Raw genomic sequence first — 18,404 nt, forward strand, 5'->3', positions numbered from 1 at the left:
TGTATTTGACGCTGTCTGCCAGGCATGGTGACAACAGAGTATGCTAATGCTAACATCTCCTCAGCGCTGCGGTCCCACAGTGATTCATCATGCGCTGCTAATATGCACCTCGGTGAGTAGCTGCAGCAGGGCAAAGGTCTCTGGAGCTGGGCTACTCACAGCAACACAAATAGCTTGATATGACAACACTGTCATTGAATAAGAAATGTTATTGCTCTATTTTTTGTGCATTTCATGATCCATATAATAATACATATTGTAATATAACAGTGCTGCTGAGTGATTGTTTAAGAGAAAGATTAAGTCAGTTACTAAGCATACATTCATTTTCATGCGGTAGCTGCTCTAAACACATTGTTAGTCAAATATCTTTTGATTGTTAAACAAAACGTTGCCGTTTCAAAATGATTTGGTGAGTCAGAATTATTTGTATTAGTCCCGCAGAAGGAAATGTACAGTGTTAGAGAAAAGCACACATTAATAGAATTGCAACAAAGTGTTTATATTGCACATTTCAGGTTTATTGCACACGATTGCAACAGTTATACACCTACATTATTACCATGTTAGCATATTCCGTATGTTCAGTAAACACCGCCTTGCAATCAACAATATTCACTAAATGTTTGCACGAGTCATGATGCAATGTAGTACAGTACAAATAGTGTGTGCTGAACAAAATGAGCAATATATTTTTACAACTAAATAATCAATCAACTAATGGTACAATTAGAAGAATTACTGATCAATCAGTTGTGAAATAATAGTTACAGTCTTTGCTGATTTATGGTTATTTGTTTAGGCCTTGATGAGACCAACAAATTAAATTCAACAAGAGGGACTTCGTTCATTTAGACAGTTTAGTATTTTCCAGCATGTCAGGACAGACCAGTGTAACTCTTCCCAAAGTAATTATCCGTCAAACGTCGGACCCTCCAGTTATGTTATGTTGGTGCTGAATGATTCACATTTCTCAAACATGAAACAATTTATTCAAAGCAACAAGATCCTGCCTCTTTTGTGGGTCCCTCTCATTGCTCTGCACTGCTTTAGCAACAGTGTCGTACAGGATGAAGATGCTGCAGCCCGATCCTCTTTACGTATGCACAAAAGGTCTCTCCTGCTCCTTGTTTGCAGCTCATTTGCAGTTTAAGTGGTTCTTTCACCATACAGGCTTGCAGCAAACTAATCTGTCACAAGCATACATGGTGTGTACGAGACATACAGTACACACACAGACGCACACATGCAGAGGAAATGGAAATGTGTGATTTTCATACATATCCTCAGGTTAAGCCTCATCATGTGTGGCCTCATACTCCCACTATTATTGCTCGGGGTCATCGCTAAGTGTTTTATGTGCTTTCGCACAACAGCTGCGGCTTAATGGGGAATTCTTATCAGTCCTCAACAAGGCCTCTCAAAGCAATTCCACAATAAATGCAAATTTAATCTGCAGATTCTTCTCAAATCTCCAATCTACATATCGTCATCTGATATATCTGTCGAAGGCTGTAGCTTGCCTTTATAGATTAGGACCGCAGCCTGATCAAACACAGACTTTCAAACCAAAAATCAATTTGTGTGAGCCCTTTGATTGATGAAAAAGGACTGTGTGTTTCTCTTCTTTAGGGATTTAGATGGAGAGAGGGATGCATCTGGAGACATGCAGACATGAAGCACACACACACACACACTTTCTCAGGTGTTGGTTTAATTAACACAGTTTCTGCGTTTGCACAAACTGCCTCACTGGGACCATGTGAATAAGCACTTTGATTAAATATGAATTAGAAATATTATTTTTTCTTTGATCGGAAATTCAAACGGCTTTTTAATTTGTTGAACAATGACCTGTTTTAATGAATGGGAAACCATTCTTAAACAGTATTGGTCTCTTGACTCAGATATGAATGCGTTGGCAGCTTTGTGAATGTTGAAAGACAAACAGTTGTGGATCAGAGATGGAGAAAACACACAGAGGATTGAGAGGCTCCAGCCAATGAGCACTTAGCAGCTGTAAGCCATGCCCACTGCACATCTGTATAGTGACGTCAGAGTTCAGAGCATTGCAGCACAGGGGCAGCTCCCTGTATGTGACGGATGTGCAGGAGGGCTTAGCCCCTGATGGCACAGATCCTGCACGTCCACAGTCATATGTAGAAGTGCTGCAGCGGAACAGTGAACAGAGGAGGTCTCAGTGGGCGAGAATCAATTGGTCCTTTAAATGACAAACTTCTCTGATAATAATACCTCTAATTTTCCCTAGTGTTACGTTGGCAATTTTCTTTTTTTTCTTATCTTTGTCACTGCAAGTCTGGGAAAATTGACCACTTTGATTTTTCAGGAACACATTTTGTATGTTTTTTTTCCTTACCATTCCAGACAGCTATTGGTTTTTATTCTCTGTATTGATGGTGTGGCAAGGCATGGTGACAACAGAGTATGCTAATTCTAACATGCCACCATCTTTTCAACGCTCTGCTCCCATATGCTCTGATGAAGATGCAGAACAACGGGAAAGGCAATTATTGACCCTTTGAGGTTGTTAACTATTCATTTGCAAACGAGCAAAACTGAATGTACAGTATAGCACATTTTATTCCAAGTGAAAGCATAATGTGCAGGAGTTGCAACCAAAAGGATTTCATAAAGATAAAAAAAACATTAAAAAAAGGACAAATACAAGTGAAGTTTATCATATACAAATGAATTGAAAATAAATAAAAGTATGTAAAAAAACTAAATTGAGCAATATAAAAATATTAAAACAGTAAGTGAAAAACTATAAAGAAAAAAATATGTATATATATAAAGAAATATAGCAAAATAACAATTAAGACTGCCTGCCAGACTACTGAATGGCACTGCAAAAAATACAGTTAATTCTTTTATTTTTAGAAGGATTTTTGTCTAACACGATGAGGCTTTGAGTATGAAAGCTAGAGGTGGTTTCAACCGTTGTATTGGTACGCCATTGCTTGGGTTTTACCTTACTCTAACACTTGTAAGAGTGAGCTCACAGTGAATCTGGGTGTTATTTAACAGTGTGAGCTTGAGGAGCAGTCTGAATTATTTTCCGGTCAGGAGTGCAGCCTCAGCTCTGCTGCTCCACAGCTGGAGATGCAGTTAACCTGCGATGTAAAGAGCAAATATTTTGAAGTCTTAAAGAATCCCAAATCCCTCCGAGTGGTGTGAGGCTGTGAGTTCAACACTCAGCCTAATGAAACTCACTGAGCCGTGTCTAACAATGCAACACCAGGCCCCCCACACGTACCGTTTAGGTCGTTCCCATAGTGATACATTTGATATATATTGAGAGAAAAGATAAATACTTAGCTTTTGATCCAATTGTCACATTCCAGCTCCTCAAGATGTTAACTCAAATGCCTGCACCCAGTTCAATGAGACCAAAGAAATAATTAAAGTTTTATTTTTCTCAAAATGGCTGGTAGCTTGGTCAGAAAATTGGATTAAACCATTCAGCAAATGTGAATTACTCTCACAAACAGGCCACTTAGCGAGAGCACATTGGATGAAAAGTGGAGAAGTCTGTTAAAGTATAAATGTTTCTTCAAATGTCAAAGATAAAATCTGCTTCTAGTCAATGCGCTTGGCCTAAATTGAATGAAGCAGTTGTATTTTATAGAAAACTTAAAGTGCGTCAGCAAAAAAGAAAATCAATACAGGCCTATACTGCATGGGAACATGGCAGCTCTGTGGAAAGCTCCTGAGGCGAGAGGAAATGTTTCAGAGACAGCTCGATAATAGATGGCAGTCTGAGAGTTTCTGCTGGGAAGAAGACATACCTGTGCTTCCTGACTTTAAAGTACTTTTGTAAAAGACTAGTGATAAAACCGTGCGTTATTAAATGAGTCTACTCCTCACTCAAAAACGATGCATCAAAGTGGTCAAAAGAGATTGTTTCAACTAAATGAAATTCCAGCATTGGTCTCTAACCATACACATATAGTATAATCTTTCATTTTGTGACCGACTGTAGATTTAGTCCAGCAAGCACCTCATGCAGCAAAGGGATTTGTCACAATAATGTCACTTTCCTCCCACACCAAGCCATCTTTCACACTGTGTGTATTAGACAGTGATAACTACTCATCTTGTTCCACAGAGAAAATTGCCACAGTTAAATAATTTGATCATCCATCTCCTGCTCCAATCAATACTCAGCTACACTGCAAAAAAATCACACCTACTGTATTACAACATTATAGTAATTGTGCTGTCCCCGGTATATATGTAGTGTGTATATCTTAACAGCCAGATAAACTCCCTCCGTACACCAAGACTCTGAAGACGTGAATCCTTAGCCCACAGGTTTAATGGAATAAAGATGGTGTGAAACTAAAAATAAACAAGACAAAATATAATCAATTCTATGATCATTTCTACATACACAAATATGCACAATGTATAATAATAATAATAATATATTTTATTTATAAGCGCACTTTTCATTTGCGTAAACAAAACTCAAAGTGCTACAAAATTAAAAATTAAAAAGGGTGAAACAAAACAACAAAAACAATAAAAAAAACAATTTAAAAACAATTAAAACAACATAATAAAAGCTGTGACATTCATGCCGGCATGGCATAATGTGGGGGATTTAAAAATCTAGTTAAAGGCTATTCTAAAAAGATGCATTTTTAGGCCTTTTTTGAACGCCTCCACAGTCTGTGGTGTCCTCAGCTGGTTTGGGAGGGCATTCCACAGTCTCGGAGCAGCGGAGCAGAAGGCTCGGTCTCCCATGGTCTTCAGTTTTGTCCTTGGTGGGATGAGGAGGTTTGCCTTTACTGAACGTAGGTTCCTCGTGGAGGTTTGTGGGGTTAGCAATTCCTTGATGTAGGAGGGAGCATTTCCATATATGCACTGATGAGTGAAGAGGGTGATTTTGTAGTCAATCCTGAGTGAGACCGGGAGCCAGTGCAGTGATTTGAGGATGGGTGTGATGTGTTCGTACTTCCACACTCTCATCAGAATCCTAGCAGCTGTGTTTTGGATGTATTGCACCTTCTGGATGTTCTTGCTAGGAATCCCAATGAGAAGTGCGTTACAGTAGTCCAGCCTGGAGGAGACAAAGGCGTGGACAAGCTTTTCAGCATCTGGCAGACTGAGTGTGGGGCGGAGTTTCGCAATATTTCTAAGGTGGTACAGTAGAAAGAGGTCTTGCATATTTGCTTGATGTGGGCCTCAAAGGTCAGGTGAGGATCCATTTTAACTCCCAGATTGGTAACCGTTGGTGAGAGTGGAATGTTCTGACCGGAGAAGGTGATGCTGGTGATGGCGGATGAACGGACCTGATGTGGAGTGCCAATAAGAATGGCTTCAGACTTGGAGCTGTTTAGCTGGAGAAATATATATGTATGTATATAAATCAACACAGCTTTAACATTAATTGAATTGCCTTGTTATATTTACTGTAAGCTTTTTAATGTATTTATTGTAATTCTAGAACTTAAACAGTTATAAATGGCATCATATTTTAAACATATAATCAGCCATTTGTACATTTAACTCTCCTTGCATTAGCCTTGTACAATATTGAGACAACTCGGAAGATCTCCAGCATTAAACACCACAGAATACAATATTTTCTAAAAATAATCATCTGTAGTTGTTAATAACACAAACATAAACAATACTTGCATACGATGCGATCAAAGGCATTACGACATTAAGACCATGTATATATAATTATGATTAAGACGTATGCAGATATAGCTGGATTTCTAACAAACAATAACACATTGCTCACAGAGCCATGCTTTGCCTATTTCCTGTCTAATGATCACCTGACACACCCATCTGATGATGTCATCCTGATTCTTAAAGGGACCACGACTAGGCACAATAAGCACACAAAGAATAGCCCAGAAAATGCAAACAAGGGTAAATTTAGCTGTAACAGAACAGTAATAATAATCCAATATGAACAGCTAAAATCAATTTTTTTCTCCAGTAGGGGTAGAAGTAGCAGCACTGGCGCGTATCCCATGCCAATATTATATTTTCTTAAAAAAAATAATGTCCAGAATTGAGATATAACCTATGGATATAACCAGTGTTGGGCAAGTTACTTTTAAAAAGTAACTAGTCATAGTTATAGTTACTGCTCTCAAAAAAGTAACAAGTTACTTTATTAGTTACTACATTATAAAAGTAACTTGTAACAAGTTACTTTACTTTAAAAATAATAACAATGAAATTGAAAATGAAATGCTTTCACTGGTATTTTGCTGACTAGTTCTCTGAAGGCAACAGACTCGACCGTTGCGATCGGCAGCATGTCCTCAACAACATACCTGGCAATCAATCTGTTTAGTTGACTCTGGGTGACATGTGGCGATTTAAAAAAAATCGTTTTTTGGCTGTTTAGATCAGGGGTCCCCAAACTTTTTCCTGTGAGGGCCACATAACTTTTCCCTTCTCTGATGGGGGCCGGGTCAGTTTGTAACAGAAAAAGTGTGACGATCGCATGGGTGTCTAAACGTAAACATGTATTGTTTTCTAGAAAGCCACACATAACCAAATATTAATAACCCTTTCCGGGATCTTCACAGAAAAAAAGTCAGGAAATAAATAATAACACTATTAATGAAATAAATAACACTATTTATGAAATAAATAATAACCAAATAACCCTCTTTGGGTTCTTCACAGAAAAAAAGTCCATTGAAAATTACTGTAACTTTCTGTTGTGCTGTGCACAATCTTAACAGGTAAAAGTTTAGCTTAGTTGTCAGAGCAGAATCTCTCAAAAATAAACATGGATTTACGTAAAAAAACCTATTTTTTCGGGGTTCGGGTGTTTTGTTTGATTTTAAACAAAGTCTTGGCTTTCAGAATATGAAACTTTTATTTCCAATTTATTTCTCACTCGCAATCTGCTCTTCCGCAGCGCCGCCCCCCCCCCCCCCCCCCCCCCCCCCCCCCCCTCACTCCGCTGAAATTATGAATGTAAGAGTATAGTAATCATAGATAACACTGCAGGGTCCGTTAAAGTTTGTTTTCATCTGATTTCAATTAAACAAAGTCTTGGCTTTCAGAATATTAAAATTGTTTCGGCAAATTCAGATGATAAATACAACTTTGAAGCTTCGGCATAATTACAAGCGGAGAACGGCAGGCATAACAACAGCCGGTGTTTCTCGTGAGTGTTTTCCCCGGGAAACAAACACAATACACACAAACGCAAAATTACACAAGCACACACACTCACACACACACGTATACACACACACTCGCGAGCTTCCTCTCCAAACGAAAATATCTTCCCTCGGTAGTATTTTGATCATTTGCTCCGCTAATAATCAATCAGATCGATGGATTCCAGAGAAGAGACAACTTTGAAGGCCTTTTTCTCAAAATGATGACTCGGTGACAGTCATTATATAATGTGACATATTTCGCTTAATATTTGAAGTACAAAAACAATCCTGATATCATTAGAAAGCTAGGAATATCCTCTTTCCAACAGTGTATACAACTCAAAAGGTGTCTTCGGGTCAATGCGACTGATTTCGATAGAGCAGGTCACAACATTTTGACAGGGGCTAGTCTAAGATTCGCGTGGCCAGACTGAAAAAAATAAATAAAAATAAAAATAAAAAATCATAATGCGTCTCTGGTATTGTTCAGGGGGCCGGGCCAAATGTGGAGGCGGGCCGTACCCGGCCCGCGGGCCTTAGTTTGGGGACCACTGGTTTAGATGGTGTTGCTCCATCTGGGTCTTTGGCGACTAGTTTTATAGCCCCATGTAGGCTACATTACTTAGGTGCTTCAGGAGATTGGCATTGCTGTTATTCGATGTGGACAATGCTTTCTGTCCTGCACACAGTTTACATTTTACCGTAATATTTTTTGCGTCCATCCCCACAAATTGAAAATAGTGGTTATATTTCCAAGATGCAAATGCGCTGCTGCTCTCGCTGATACTTGCATCTGCCATTGTGTGTGTGTGTGTGTGTGTGTGTGTGTGTGTGTGTGTGTGTGTGTGGTGTGTGTGTGTGTGTGTGTGTGTGTGTGTGTGTGTGTGGTGTGTGTGTGTGTGTGTGTGTGTGCTGGTGGTGAGCGTTGCCGTGTGTGTGACTGTGTGTGTGTTAGCAATAGCATTAGCAAGACGTTCGTGTGTGTGTATTTTCCCCATAAGGCAAGACCCGCCCAACTCTGTCTCTGATTGGCTTACCCTGACATGTTACTCCGCGTTAACCAATCATCACTCCTCTCTGGTTACTTTCACTTTTCCATGGTACTGTGAGAGGACATCGCTGTATTCGCCTGTAAATTACATCCGCAGGGAGATTCGGTTCAGTTCCATCACATCATGTAACGCACCCATTTAAATCACCGTAACTATAACGACATTACCTAATGGGAATAGGTAACTAGTAACGCTATTAGTTACCACAACATGTAGCTGCGTTACTTTGTAACGTGTTAGTCCCAACGGTCCCAACACTGGATATAACGCCATATTTTGTTGTTTTTTTACCACACATACACTACATCATATTGCATATGTATGTCATTATAGGTGACAATTGAATCCAAAGCAATTTACATAGGCTACAATTCAATACTGTAGACACACTATAGCAATTTGGGATTCAGTGTCTCCCAAGGATATTGGGGATGAGAATCGAACCGGTGACACTCTGATTGATAGAGTTGCAGGTCCCCTGAGCTCCTGTCCACTTGACAACAAATGAAGAAAAACTGAATTACCGCACAGATTTCTCTAACCTGTTCCAAGAATGACTTTAAATGACTCTGCAACAACGGCACATTTTATAGTGTAAACACGGTGCTGGGCTGCAGCGTGCTGTTGGCTGTGCAGGGTGCTGATGCTCCGCCTGATTATTCGTGAAGCCGGGGGAGGAGGGAGGCGATAATCCCCGCGCAGACGGAACCATCCGAGCCGCTGCCAGAGCTGCGTGCAGCAGGCGTGAGGACACCATGGAGCCGCTGTCTCTCCGCGGGCTTTCCTCTCCGGGCAAACGGCTGGAAGGACACACATAATAGTCACCTGCATGCGAGAGGGGGGACGCGCGAAGAACACCCGAGATTTGTCTCACGGATTTCTTTCCATCAGCGTTGCGCACCGTAAACCGGAGCTTTCCACCATCTGATGCCGGGAGCGCAGCATCGGGTCACGGGCTGATCCGAGAGCTCACCTCGGGCTTTTTTTCTCGTCTTCTCTGAATCACGATTGGCTGAATTAAAAAAAAACTGCATCTGCTGTGGATTGTTTTCCCAACTATAAGGAATATGATTTTCTCAGACATGAGTACGGGGACCAACTCCCCGAAGGTGCACCCACCGAATGGGACGAGGTTCTACACATTCCAGGCAAGTTAGCTGTGTGTGACCCATAACTCAGTTTTTATGCTCAAAATGTTTTATGATCCTGGCTGCTCTTAGTTGTTGCTATGTGGCTTGTATTGTGGCACATTTAGAGCTTTTGGCATGTATTGCATTGTCTGCAGGGCAGTGAGTGTTGGGTGTTTCATATCTTCGTGTGCAGACTGACTTCCTCTGACTCTCATAAATCCAAATTTGTCACGACTTTGAGTTGGATTTGCAATGCACTCCACTATTGTTTTGTATTTGATGGATAAAGACAGTTTTGGCACAGAAAGGAATAGTCCTTTTTATAATGTTTTATTGTACAAAGTGAAAGGAAAGTGGAACATATGAATAATCAGCCATAAAGAATCCACGCAAATACATATATTTCACTGAAGAGATACTTAAGAAAGAAAAACATGCAGAAGAATTTCCATTGTTCACAGTTCAGCTTGTTAAATAAAACATCTGAGGGCGAAATTGTGAAAACTAGAATTCAGAATTCATTTTCTTACTGAATAATGATGTTCAATTATTCAAGCTGAATCTCACCAGCTGCTTAGCTATATTTGAAGTGTGCTATTCTATTATCTTCCTCCTGTTTCTAAAGATAAATACACACACATGTGCACAGTGCACTAAGCATGTATATTAGCTCTGACCAAATTCCATGCATGGCAATGATGCATTGTCAGAGAATAATGATCAAGTGTGTGTGTCCTGCACTTTCTGTTTTTACTGTGGGTGCAAAGAAATGTTTCTGGAAGTGAGATTTTGCCTTTTTTTCCCAGCAACCTGCTTTTTTACAGACAGGGGGAAAAAGGTGATGTTAGAATTTTTGCATCCAGGTGCAGTCAGCGTAATTTCAAAAGCTGCTACTTTACTGAAGATGAGTTGAAAGGGGGTCTGTGGGTTGCTTTTTGAGCTGTTGAGCTCGGATGTGATGTTTATGAAAATACACCTGGCTGCCTCATCAGTCTAATCGCAATCTGGTTCAGCAGTGTGTCTCATCCCTACTTAAGTGTAATTCCCTTTTATACCTTACATTTGTTTTGCCAGTGCAGTAATTCTTTCTACAAAGAAAAGCCAGAGGCTGCAAAAGCCCCATAAGACACAATATCATTATCTCTGCCTCTTAAATCACTCCATCCAATATCATGTTCTTCCGCCCTCTGACTGCACAGAGACTGTGGCTGTCACATTTGAAGTTTTCCCCTCTCAGTGTATGGGTTTTCATTAACCTCCCTTTGCCTTTTCATGTCGTATCATTAGTAAATAAATGTTCCCCGGGGGTTCGTACCTGTTGCAAGAACCTCCTCTGATATCACAAAATCAAAAGTGTCCTAGCTCACATATTATAGTCCCAGGAAATCCCCATAAAAACATCAGGTTTGGGCTGCTTCAATACACATAAATCACACTTCATCTTCTTCCACCCTTGAGGTAATATACCATTTATCATGCTTGGTGAGGTAATCATCGTGCATCACTACATTAAGTATACGCCAAATCAAGGCGTTCTCAGTTCAGCCTGTTTGAACACAGCTCCTGTCAGATTGTTTACCAACTCTTAATGATATTCATTTGATCTGATTGCCCTTCCTCATTTGCAATTATAAACCGTTCGGGGCAAATTGAATTAAATAGCAAAATAGGTGTCTTTTGAAGCCTCAGCGGCTTCATCAGGCTGATGAAGTTATTGACTTCCTTTAGTATGCACTGCCAGACTCTGCAAACATGTACCCAGAAGTGTCAGAGATCTCACTCTGCCACACTGCTGTGACTACAGTCTCTGCGTCTCGCTCCAACTCCCAACTCTCCTAATGACATTTGGAGCCAATCGAGATGGCACATTAACATGGAGCATAGACAGGAGGAGGCTAAAATTGTGTTTTCCTCTATGCTTACCTGAAGAAAAGGGCAAGGCATCAGGTTACAATTCATCAGGTTACAATTCATTCATGCACTACGCTCTGCATCAGCCAAATGACTCGCTGCGCCCTCGCTGCGAGGGGGACCCAAGTTCCCAACGGCGAAAACACGTGGGCTCCCCATTGACATCAGGACGGCAGATAGCTTGCACATCTTCCGGCGCAAACTGAAAACTCATCTCTTTCGACTCCACTTCGAGCGATAGAACTATTAACGAAGCACTTTTATACTAATAAAGGACTGGCTTTTCTAAAGCCAGTTGAGTAGCACTTGAAATGTTTTTGCTCTATGAAAACTGATGTACTTTTATGATTCTGTTTTCTTCAAGTTGTATTTTGTTGGACGAACGCACTTATTGTAAGTCGCTTTGGATAAAAGCGTCAGCTAAATGCAATGTAATGTAATGTAATGTAATTTGAATGGTAACAGGTGATATATAACCCCCAAAACACACCAGGAGCGTCTGCGTCGTGTTACGGCCGCGCCGCGGCGGTCGTAAGGATCGCGGCCACTCTAGTCAATGGGTGCTATTACACCACACGCGCCGTGTTACGGCTCAGACGCGTCACAGAAGCGGCTCGGCGCAGCGCTTCTCTAAAATTAGGATGAATCCTATTTTTGCCGCGGCGCAGCCGTAAGGTAAACTCCTCCCCCATCCCCCCGTCTTTCAAGTAGGAGAATACATGCCAGCGTTCTCCTCCGGTTTACAGGCACTGTAGCCTAAATGATATATATATAGAATAATTATGATGATGAATGCATATTTTTTTACCACTAAAATACAGCAACACATCTTTGATTCATGTCGTTTATAACTGGAATATTACAATTATTATTAACTGTGTCTGTAGTCTACAACACAACAAAATAGGAAATAACAACAATAAACACGATTTTAAACAGACACAAACATAAACCATTTAACTACGTATAGCCTACTTACTTGTAGAAGTACAAATGTCCAGGAAATATTCCAAAATCAACAACAACTGCGAGGCTGCACACACGACGCTCCGCTTCCGCAACGTTTTGAAACGCGTCTGGTGTGTGTTGTCGCAGGAGGAGGTCGCAGCGTGGCGCAGCCGCAACGTAACGCGGCGCAGACGCTCCTGGTGTGTTTTGGGGGTAAAGCTACACAATGTCAACCAATCATGTGTTTTGGTTTAAACCTGTTCCATTCCGTCCAACAAATATTGGCTATTTCCCATGTATTAAACAACATAACCAGGGGTGGGAGAAGTTTATTTATAATTTATATTAGTAATATTCTGAATCTGTGATACAAATAGTAACACACCTGTCAGATAAATGTAGTGGAGTAAAAAGTGCAATATTGGCTTCCAAGATGTAGTGGAGTAGAAGAAGCATACATTTAAAATACTCAACATAACAAGTATGTACTACATTACATTCCACCACTGGACATGCTATGCTAGCAGCTCTGTAGCCTATAAGGCACAGAAATGGTTTCTGTTACACAATTATGCTTGATCCAATTAATCCAGCAGTTGTAGACCTTTCAATGGACATCAAACTCTTGATGGCTGTAGAAGAAAAGTCAGTAGGATCCATCCTTTGGGGACCATGAATGTCTGTACAAAATGCCACAGCAATCCATTCATTTGTTGGATATTTCAGCCTGGAGCAAAGACGTGGAATGACAGTCCGACATTGCCATAGGAAGTAGTGAAATTTGTGATAACAGCTCCTTTATTTCCGCATTGTGACAAGGTGGCAAGAAGGAATGAGGTCCATGATTGTGCGTGTGCCTTTGTGTGTATTCCCTGTGTTGGAGTGACATTCAATGAGATTTCTCTCATGGTGAGCTGGCAGTGCTCTGAACCCACTGGACCATATTATTAGTGTGTTCACAGCCAAGTCTTAAACACAAGTTTCTAAATTCCAAGAGATATGTTGGATGCACCAGCTAGCCATTGTAAAAAAACAGGGAAAAGTCCATGTTGTGTCTTTATCAAGCTACACTTCACAGAGTTGTTCTGGTAAAAAGCAATTTGAGGAACAGTGTGCACAATGTTTCTGCTCCCTGGGCGATTGTTTGCTGATGTGAATGCAGTTCTGGAGTTTTTTTAGTGATAAGCTCACCGAGTGTCAATGTTCAAACACCTACAATCCACTGCTGTGAGTCAAACCCCAGAGAGAGTTGCTTTGTGAAATCTCCAAACAGCATCTTTGAATGCTGGAGTATTAGTTGCCTTCTCCACGTCCTTGTATTTAATATCCCTTTGTCAGGGTTGTTGAGCAACCTGAAAAACGATGATGATTGTGAAAATGATAGTTGCCCAGTATTTGTCCTTGGTTGTCAAATTAGCGGCGCTGCGTGTAATTAGTCTCTTCAGCTGCAATCTCTTTCCCCTAAAGACGTCTCCTCCTTCCTCTCTGTCTAACATGCATTGTGCTGCACATGGGCAATGCAGCCTGTCACCTCTAGTAAAAGAAGGTACTATTTCAGTGACTGTAGTTTATTGAATGAAAGTGGATAACAAGAATGAGGTGACTTTGTGTACCTAATGTAATCAGTGCTGAGATGTCACGCCAGCTAACTTCCAGACAGATTGTCAAACACTTAACTTGTCCCACTTATATTTTTGTACAGACGTGGAGAGGAAGGACATGTGATGGTTCTCACTGCTGCCCTCAAAAGAAATGTAAACTGGAATTTTGGTAGTATATGGCAGCGTGTTCACAGGGGGACTTTGAGCCTATGTTTGGGGTCGGATTCGTCTATGAGCATCAGTCAAATCAAATCAAACTTTATTTATATAGCAAAAAGGTGACTCGAAGTCCTTCACAAACCAAACACATACACAATGTACAATACTATCTACCCTTCCCCAGGTATAAACGGAGTATCACAGCTTTGTGATTGGACATAATACCTAATACCAATCGCAGGACTAATAAAATATATAAAAAACATAAAATAAAATACAATTCAGTTAAAAGACAAATTGAGAAGGTGGGTTTTGAGCTGAGTACTTTTTGTAACATGGCCACAGCCAAAGCCAACCCCTCTTAATCAAATAATTGCAGTGTTCCTTTCCTGACACTGAGCATTTGTATCCTGTGTTTGACAGAAAAGACCCTTGACAGGCGGTCCCACACTGATTAATAGTGCTACTTCTTATTGAGCTTGGTGCTCACCTCTACATAGGGACACTCCCACTGAGGCTAGGGTTACACTTTGGTTGTACGCTACTTAAGCCTAGCAGTTTCAGGCACACTCTTATTATGCGCTACATTTTCAGATGCATAAATCACACACTCTCACAACTTCACACCCACAACACTCTCCTAAGCCCGATCAGGCTGTTGGTGCAGAGAAAGTGTGCGAGACAGGTGACACCAGGCTGCAGTTTGATTGACAAGTAACAACGATGTTTTTCATGGCGACGCCTGAATACAGTCTAGCTTAGTGTTTGGATCATGGAAATAACAGAATTGTCTTGCTTTTGTTAAAAAAGCTCAAACAAGTAATTAATCAGTTAGTTGTACATAATGGTTAACTAATCTGATCATCATTTACCTGTTATTTCCAAGGAAAATGCAAAATAATACAAAAATAACTGGTTCCTGCTACTCAAATGTGATTATTTTCATTGCTTTAAATGGAATATATCAATAGTGAGATTGAACAATGTTACAAATGAGGAAGATAATCTCTATACATGATTGAGAGTTGCAGCCCTTGTGACATTTTAATGCATTTCCTTTCATCTTTACTGGACTTCCTGTATTAGTGACCTCTCACTCTCTACTGCATGTCAACACTTCATCTTGGAAATCCCCATTTGTGCAGCGTGATGATGTTCTGAATGCAGAGCCTCGCCCCCTGATGATCTCTGCACATGTATCAAAGCACACTGCGGTTACTCCTCTGGTCACATGAGCCCGGGACAGTGCTGGAGGAAAACATGTGGAAGCTTTGTGAGAGCTTTCCCCTTGTTGTAAGCTGTGCCTCTTTAGCTGGACTATATCTGTTTTGTGTTTCACATTGTGAATACAGATGTATCCACGGCAACATGTAATTATGAATCAAAACGCACAAAGTTGCGAACAGAGAAAAGGCACCGAGGCGTGAACTACACAAAACATCTCCCTTGTCACTCAAGCATAGAGCAGAAACACAGTATTACACACAGCTGTGGGAGCGAGCTTATCCCCCCAGCTGTCTCACCCAGCGCCCTGTCTCACACACCCCCCCCCCCCCCCTCCCCTCTTACCGTGCCCTGCCCTCCCTGCGTCATGTGATCGGGGACAGTTGACGCAACAACAAAAGGTGGCTCCATGCAAATGGACACAAACACGACAAATTGATACCTGTACGGCAGATTGGAGACGAGGTGCTTGACCCTTTATCTGTTACACTGCCACACAGTAATTGCTTACACATGCCCCCCCCTGACACCCTGAACACACACGGCCCTCCGTTCGGTGTGTATTTCTGCTGCTGGTCTCCCGAGTGCTGCTCGTACGTGTGTGTTGGCGGCGTTTGCCCTATTTTCTTGGTCTTTTTTTAATCAGCCCTCGTGCATTTAAAATCTGGCCGGGGCAGATGGGGAGGGGAGTTTGACCCACTTTGATGGATTCCACACCGATTAAAAGGATGAGTGAGCTTTCGAAAGCAAGAGGCCCCTGTGTGTGTTGTGCTGTGTGTGTGTGTGTGTGTGTGTGTGTGTGTGTGTGTGTGTGTGTGTGTGTGTGTGTGTGTGTGTGTATGTGTGTGTGTGTGTGTGTGTGTGTGTGTGTGTGTGTGTGTGTGTGTGTGTGTGTGTGTGTGTGACCAAGGGAGAGGAATAGTAGCCTGTGTGTTTGTGTACCAGTGATGTGCATGTGTTACTGTTAAGCCTGTACCTCCTACTGTAGGTAGCAGCTCTAAAAAAAAAATACCTCCAGGGATATGTGAATTTGCAAACCTATAATTATTAGAGAAATCCTCAGGGAAAGGTTAATTAATAAATGCTTTTGGCAAATCTCACGTACTTATTGTAACGGTGGAAAGGACTCTGTTTCCTTGAGATTTTCTATTGTAAGGCACAGATGTTGAATTGTTAAAGTTAATGACACTCAACAATTGCCTTTCTTGTTACTAAAACTAACCAGTTGCCTTAGGGCAGGGGTGTCCAAACTACGGCCCGGGTACCAAATGTCCATTTTGAATTGGCCCTCAGCAAATTAAGTATAATGGAATATGTTTGTGTGTCCACTTTTTAAATCAATTCACTCAAACAAGTTTTAGTTGCAAACATTTTATTTACATAACAAGCTTTAAAGATACCCTTCATAATTCCCCTTATTATAAGCAATCTGAGGCTTCTGTTTAAGGCAGGGGTGTCCAAACTACGGCCTGGGGGCCAAATGCGGCCCGCGGACCATTTTGAATCGGCCCTCACTCAGCAAATTAAAAAAGTATAATGACTTAAGTGTAATACACTTCTGCTTGTCTTATATTTTACTTCTTAAATATATATGTTCATATATATTACACAGTATTCATGTGTTAATAGGCCCAATTTTCTAATACATTCAGTCAATTAAAGTTGGAAACATGTTCTAACAAATCTAAGTTGATAAGAAAAAAGCCCAATAACACATTTACATAACAACCTTGAAATATACCCTTCATATTTCCTCTTATTATAAGAAATCTGAAGCTTCTGTTTTAATATACCTCTAGTGAGTGGCCCAGCCCTTCGTACATTTTTCTGTATGTGGCCATCTGTGAAAAAAGTTTGGACACCCCTGGTTTAAGGGACGAGCTGACAAAACGTTTTGTAACAAAATAAATGAATCCCCATGGAGAGCTGTTGTGTAGGCTGTTTGTTTCTTAAAGCATATTCAAGTATCAAGCATCATTTACCTACAGCTGATTGATTTAGCTAACTTAACTCATGAGGCAATATACCTCACCTCTAGTGAGGGGCCCAGCCCTTTGTATCTGGCCCTCAGTGAAAAAAGTGTGGACAGCCCTGCCTTAGGGAGATTGCTTTCTAATACCATGAAAGATAGAAGTACTAAGGACACCATACAGATTTAAATCCTTTGAGGAAAAATCCCTGCAGCGGGTTGATCTTCCAAGCAGTCACTAGCAGAAATGTACACAGTTGAACATTGTTTGGAAAAGTATCCCTACATTTTTTTCCATTTGGTTAGTAGTATGGACTTTCTATTTAAAGCTTAAGTCGATAACATTGTCAACAAATCACATGAAAATACCCAAACTAACATATCATGTGGTCGACCCTAATCCATAATGCTGATGAGCTTTTTGAGAGTTTGGGTCAGGCTATTTTTATAATATCAGTAAATTAAAACCTATTTTTAGAGATTTATGTTCAGTAAGAACAAAAAGCCTCAGTGCTCAAAGCCACAGACAGGGAAGCAAAGTCTAAAAAGTACCAAGAGAACAAACTCCATGTTGGTTTTAATCTTTTCATGGGATTTGTTGACACCAAAGAAATATTACAAGAATATTTCCAGCCTTATCTTTTAATCTCGTCCTCTCCGTATGACACATCCTTTAATCTCTGTGTGTAATGTCAGCCATTGTTAGAACATGCTGAACAGTCAATCTTACGCAGAGCTGGTACACGCGCACATTTTCACACGCAAGCACAGCACAGATCCCAGAGATTTTAAAGTGCACACACAGGCCGAGCCACTCACTTCAATAGACTCTAGTGTGCCAACACCCTCTCTTCATTGACGCAATTATTGTGTAACCCTGAGCCTGTTTTACGGAAGCAGTCTGATCTCATTCGTCTAACAACGGGGACTTGAAAGGTAGACTTTTTAGTGTATGGCTTGACAGAATACAAAGCTAGGAATATTTCATTTTCTTTTCCAGGGTTGTATCAAAGAAGGATGAATGTGTCTACTTCATGTGTGTTTTGTCAAATAACATTGTGAGGGTGTCATCGATCTTTAATCCGGGGTGTTTTAAGGTGAGGTGGATCAAAGTATATAGGGTTACATTTTATTAGGACAGATGGAGTCTCAAGAGAACTTTCAACCTGTTTTTTATAAAGAAAAGGTGCCAGTGCTGAGAATTACAGCCACCTTTACAAAGTATTCTCAGTAGATACTGG

The 18,404-nt window shown here is 40.7% G+C and overlaps 1 protein-coding gene across 22 annotated transcripts in view; it reads left to right on the plus strand.

Moving 5' to 3' along the window:
• The window catches only part of ppfia2 (PTPRF interacting protein alpha 2), a 204,784-nt gene that overhangs the window by 76,791 nt on the left and 109,589 nt on the right, over window positions 1-18,404 (plus strand). Inside the window, exon 1 of one of the 22 annotated variants that reach the window (XM_034226074.1) lies at window positions 8,871-9,369. The exons of 20 other annotated variants lie outside the window; for them this stretch is intronic. In XM_034226074.1, coding sequence (XP_034081965.1) covers window positions 9,289-9,369 — 81 coding nt within the window. In that variant the 5' untranslated portion in view covers window positions 8,871-9,288. Of the gene's footprint in view, window positions 1-8,870; window positions 9,370-18,404 lie in introns of those variants that run through there. One more of the 22 variants, XM_034226077.1, reaches the window with a different exon arrangement.

This window comes from Gymnodraco acuticeps, unplaced genomic scaffold (genome assembly GCF_902827175.1).
Source record: "Gymnodraco acuticeps unplaced genomic scaffold, fGymAcu1.1, whole genome shotgun sequence".
NCBI classification, from domain to species: Eukaryota; Metazoa; Chordata; class Actinopteri; order Perciformes; family Bathydraconidae; genus Gymnodraco; species Gymnodraco acuticeps.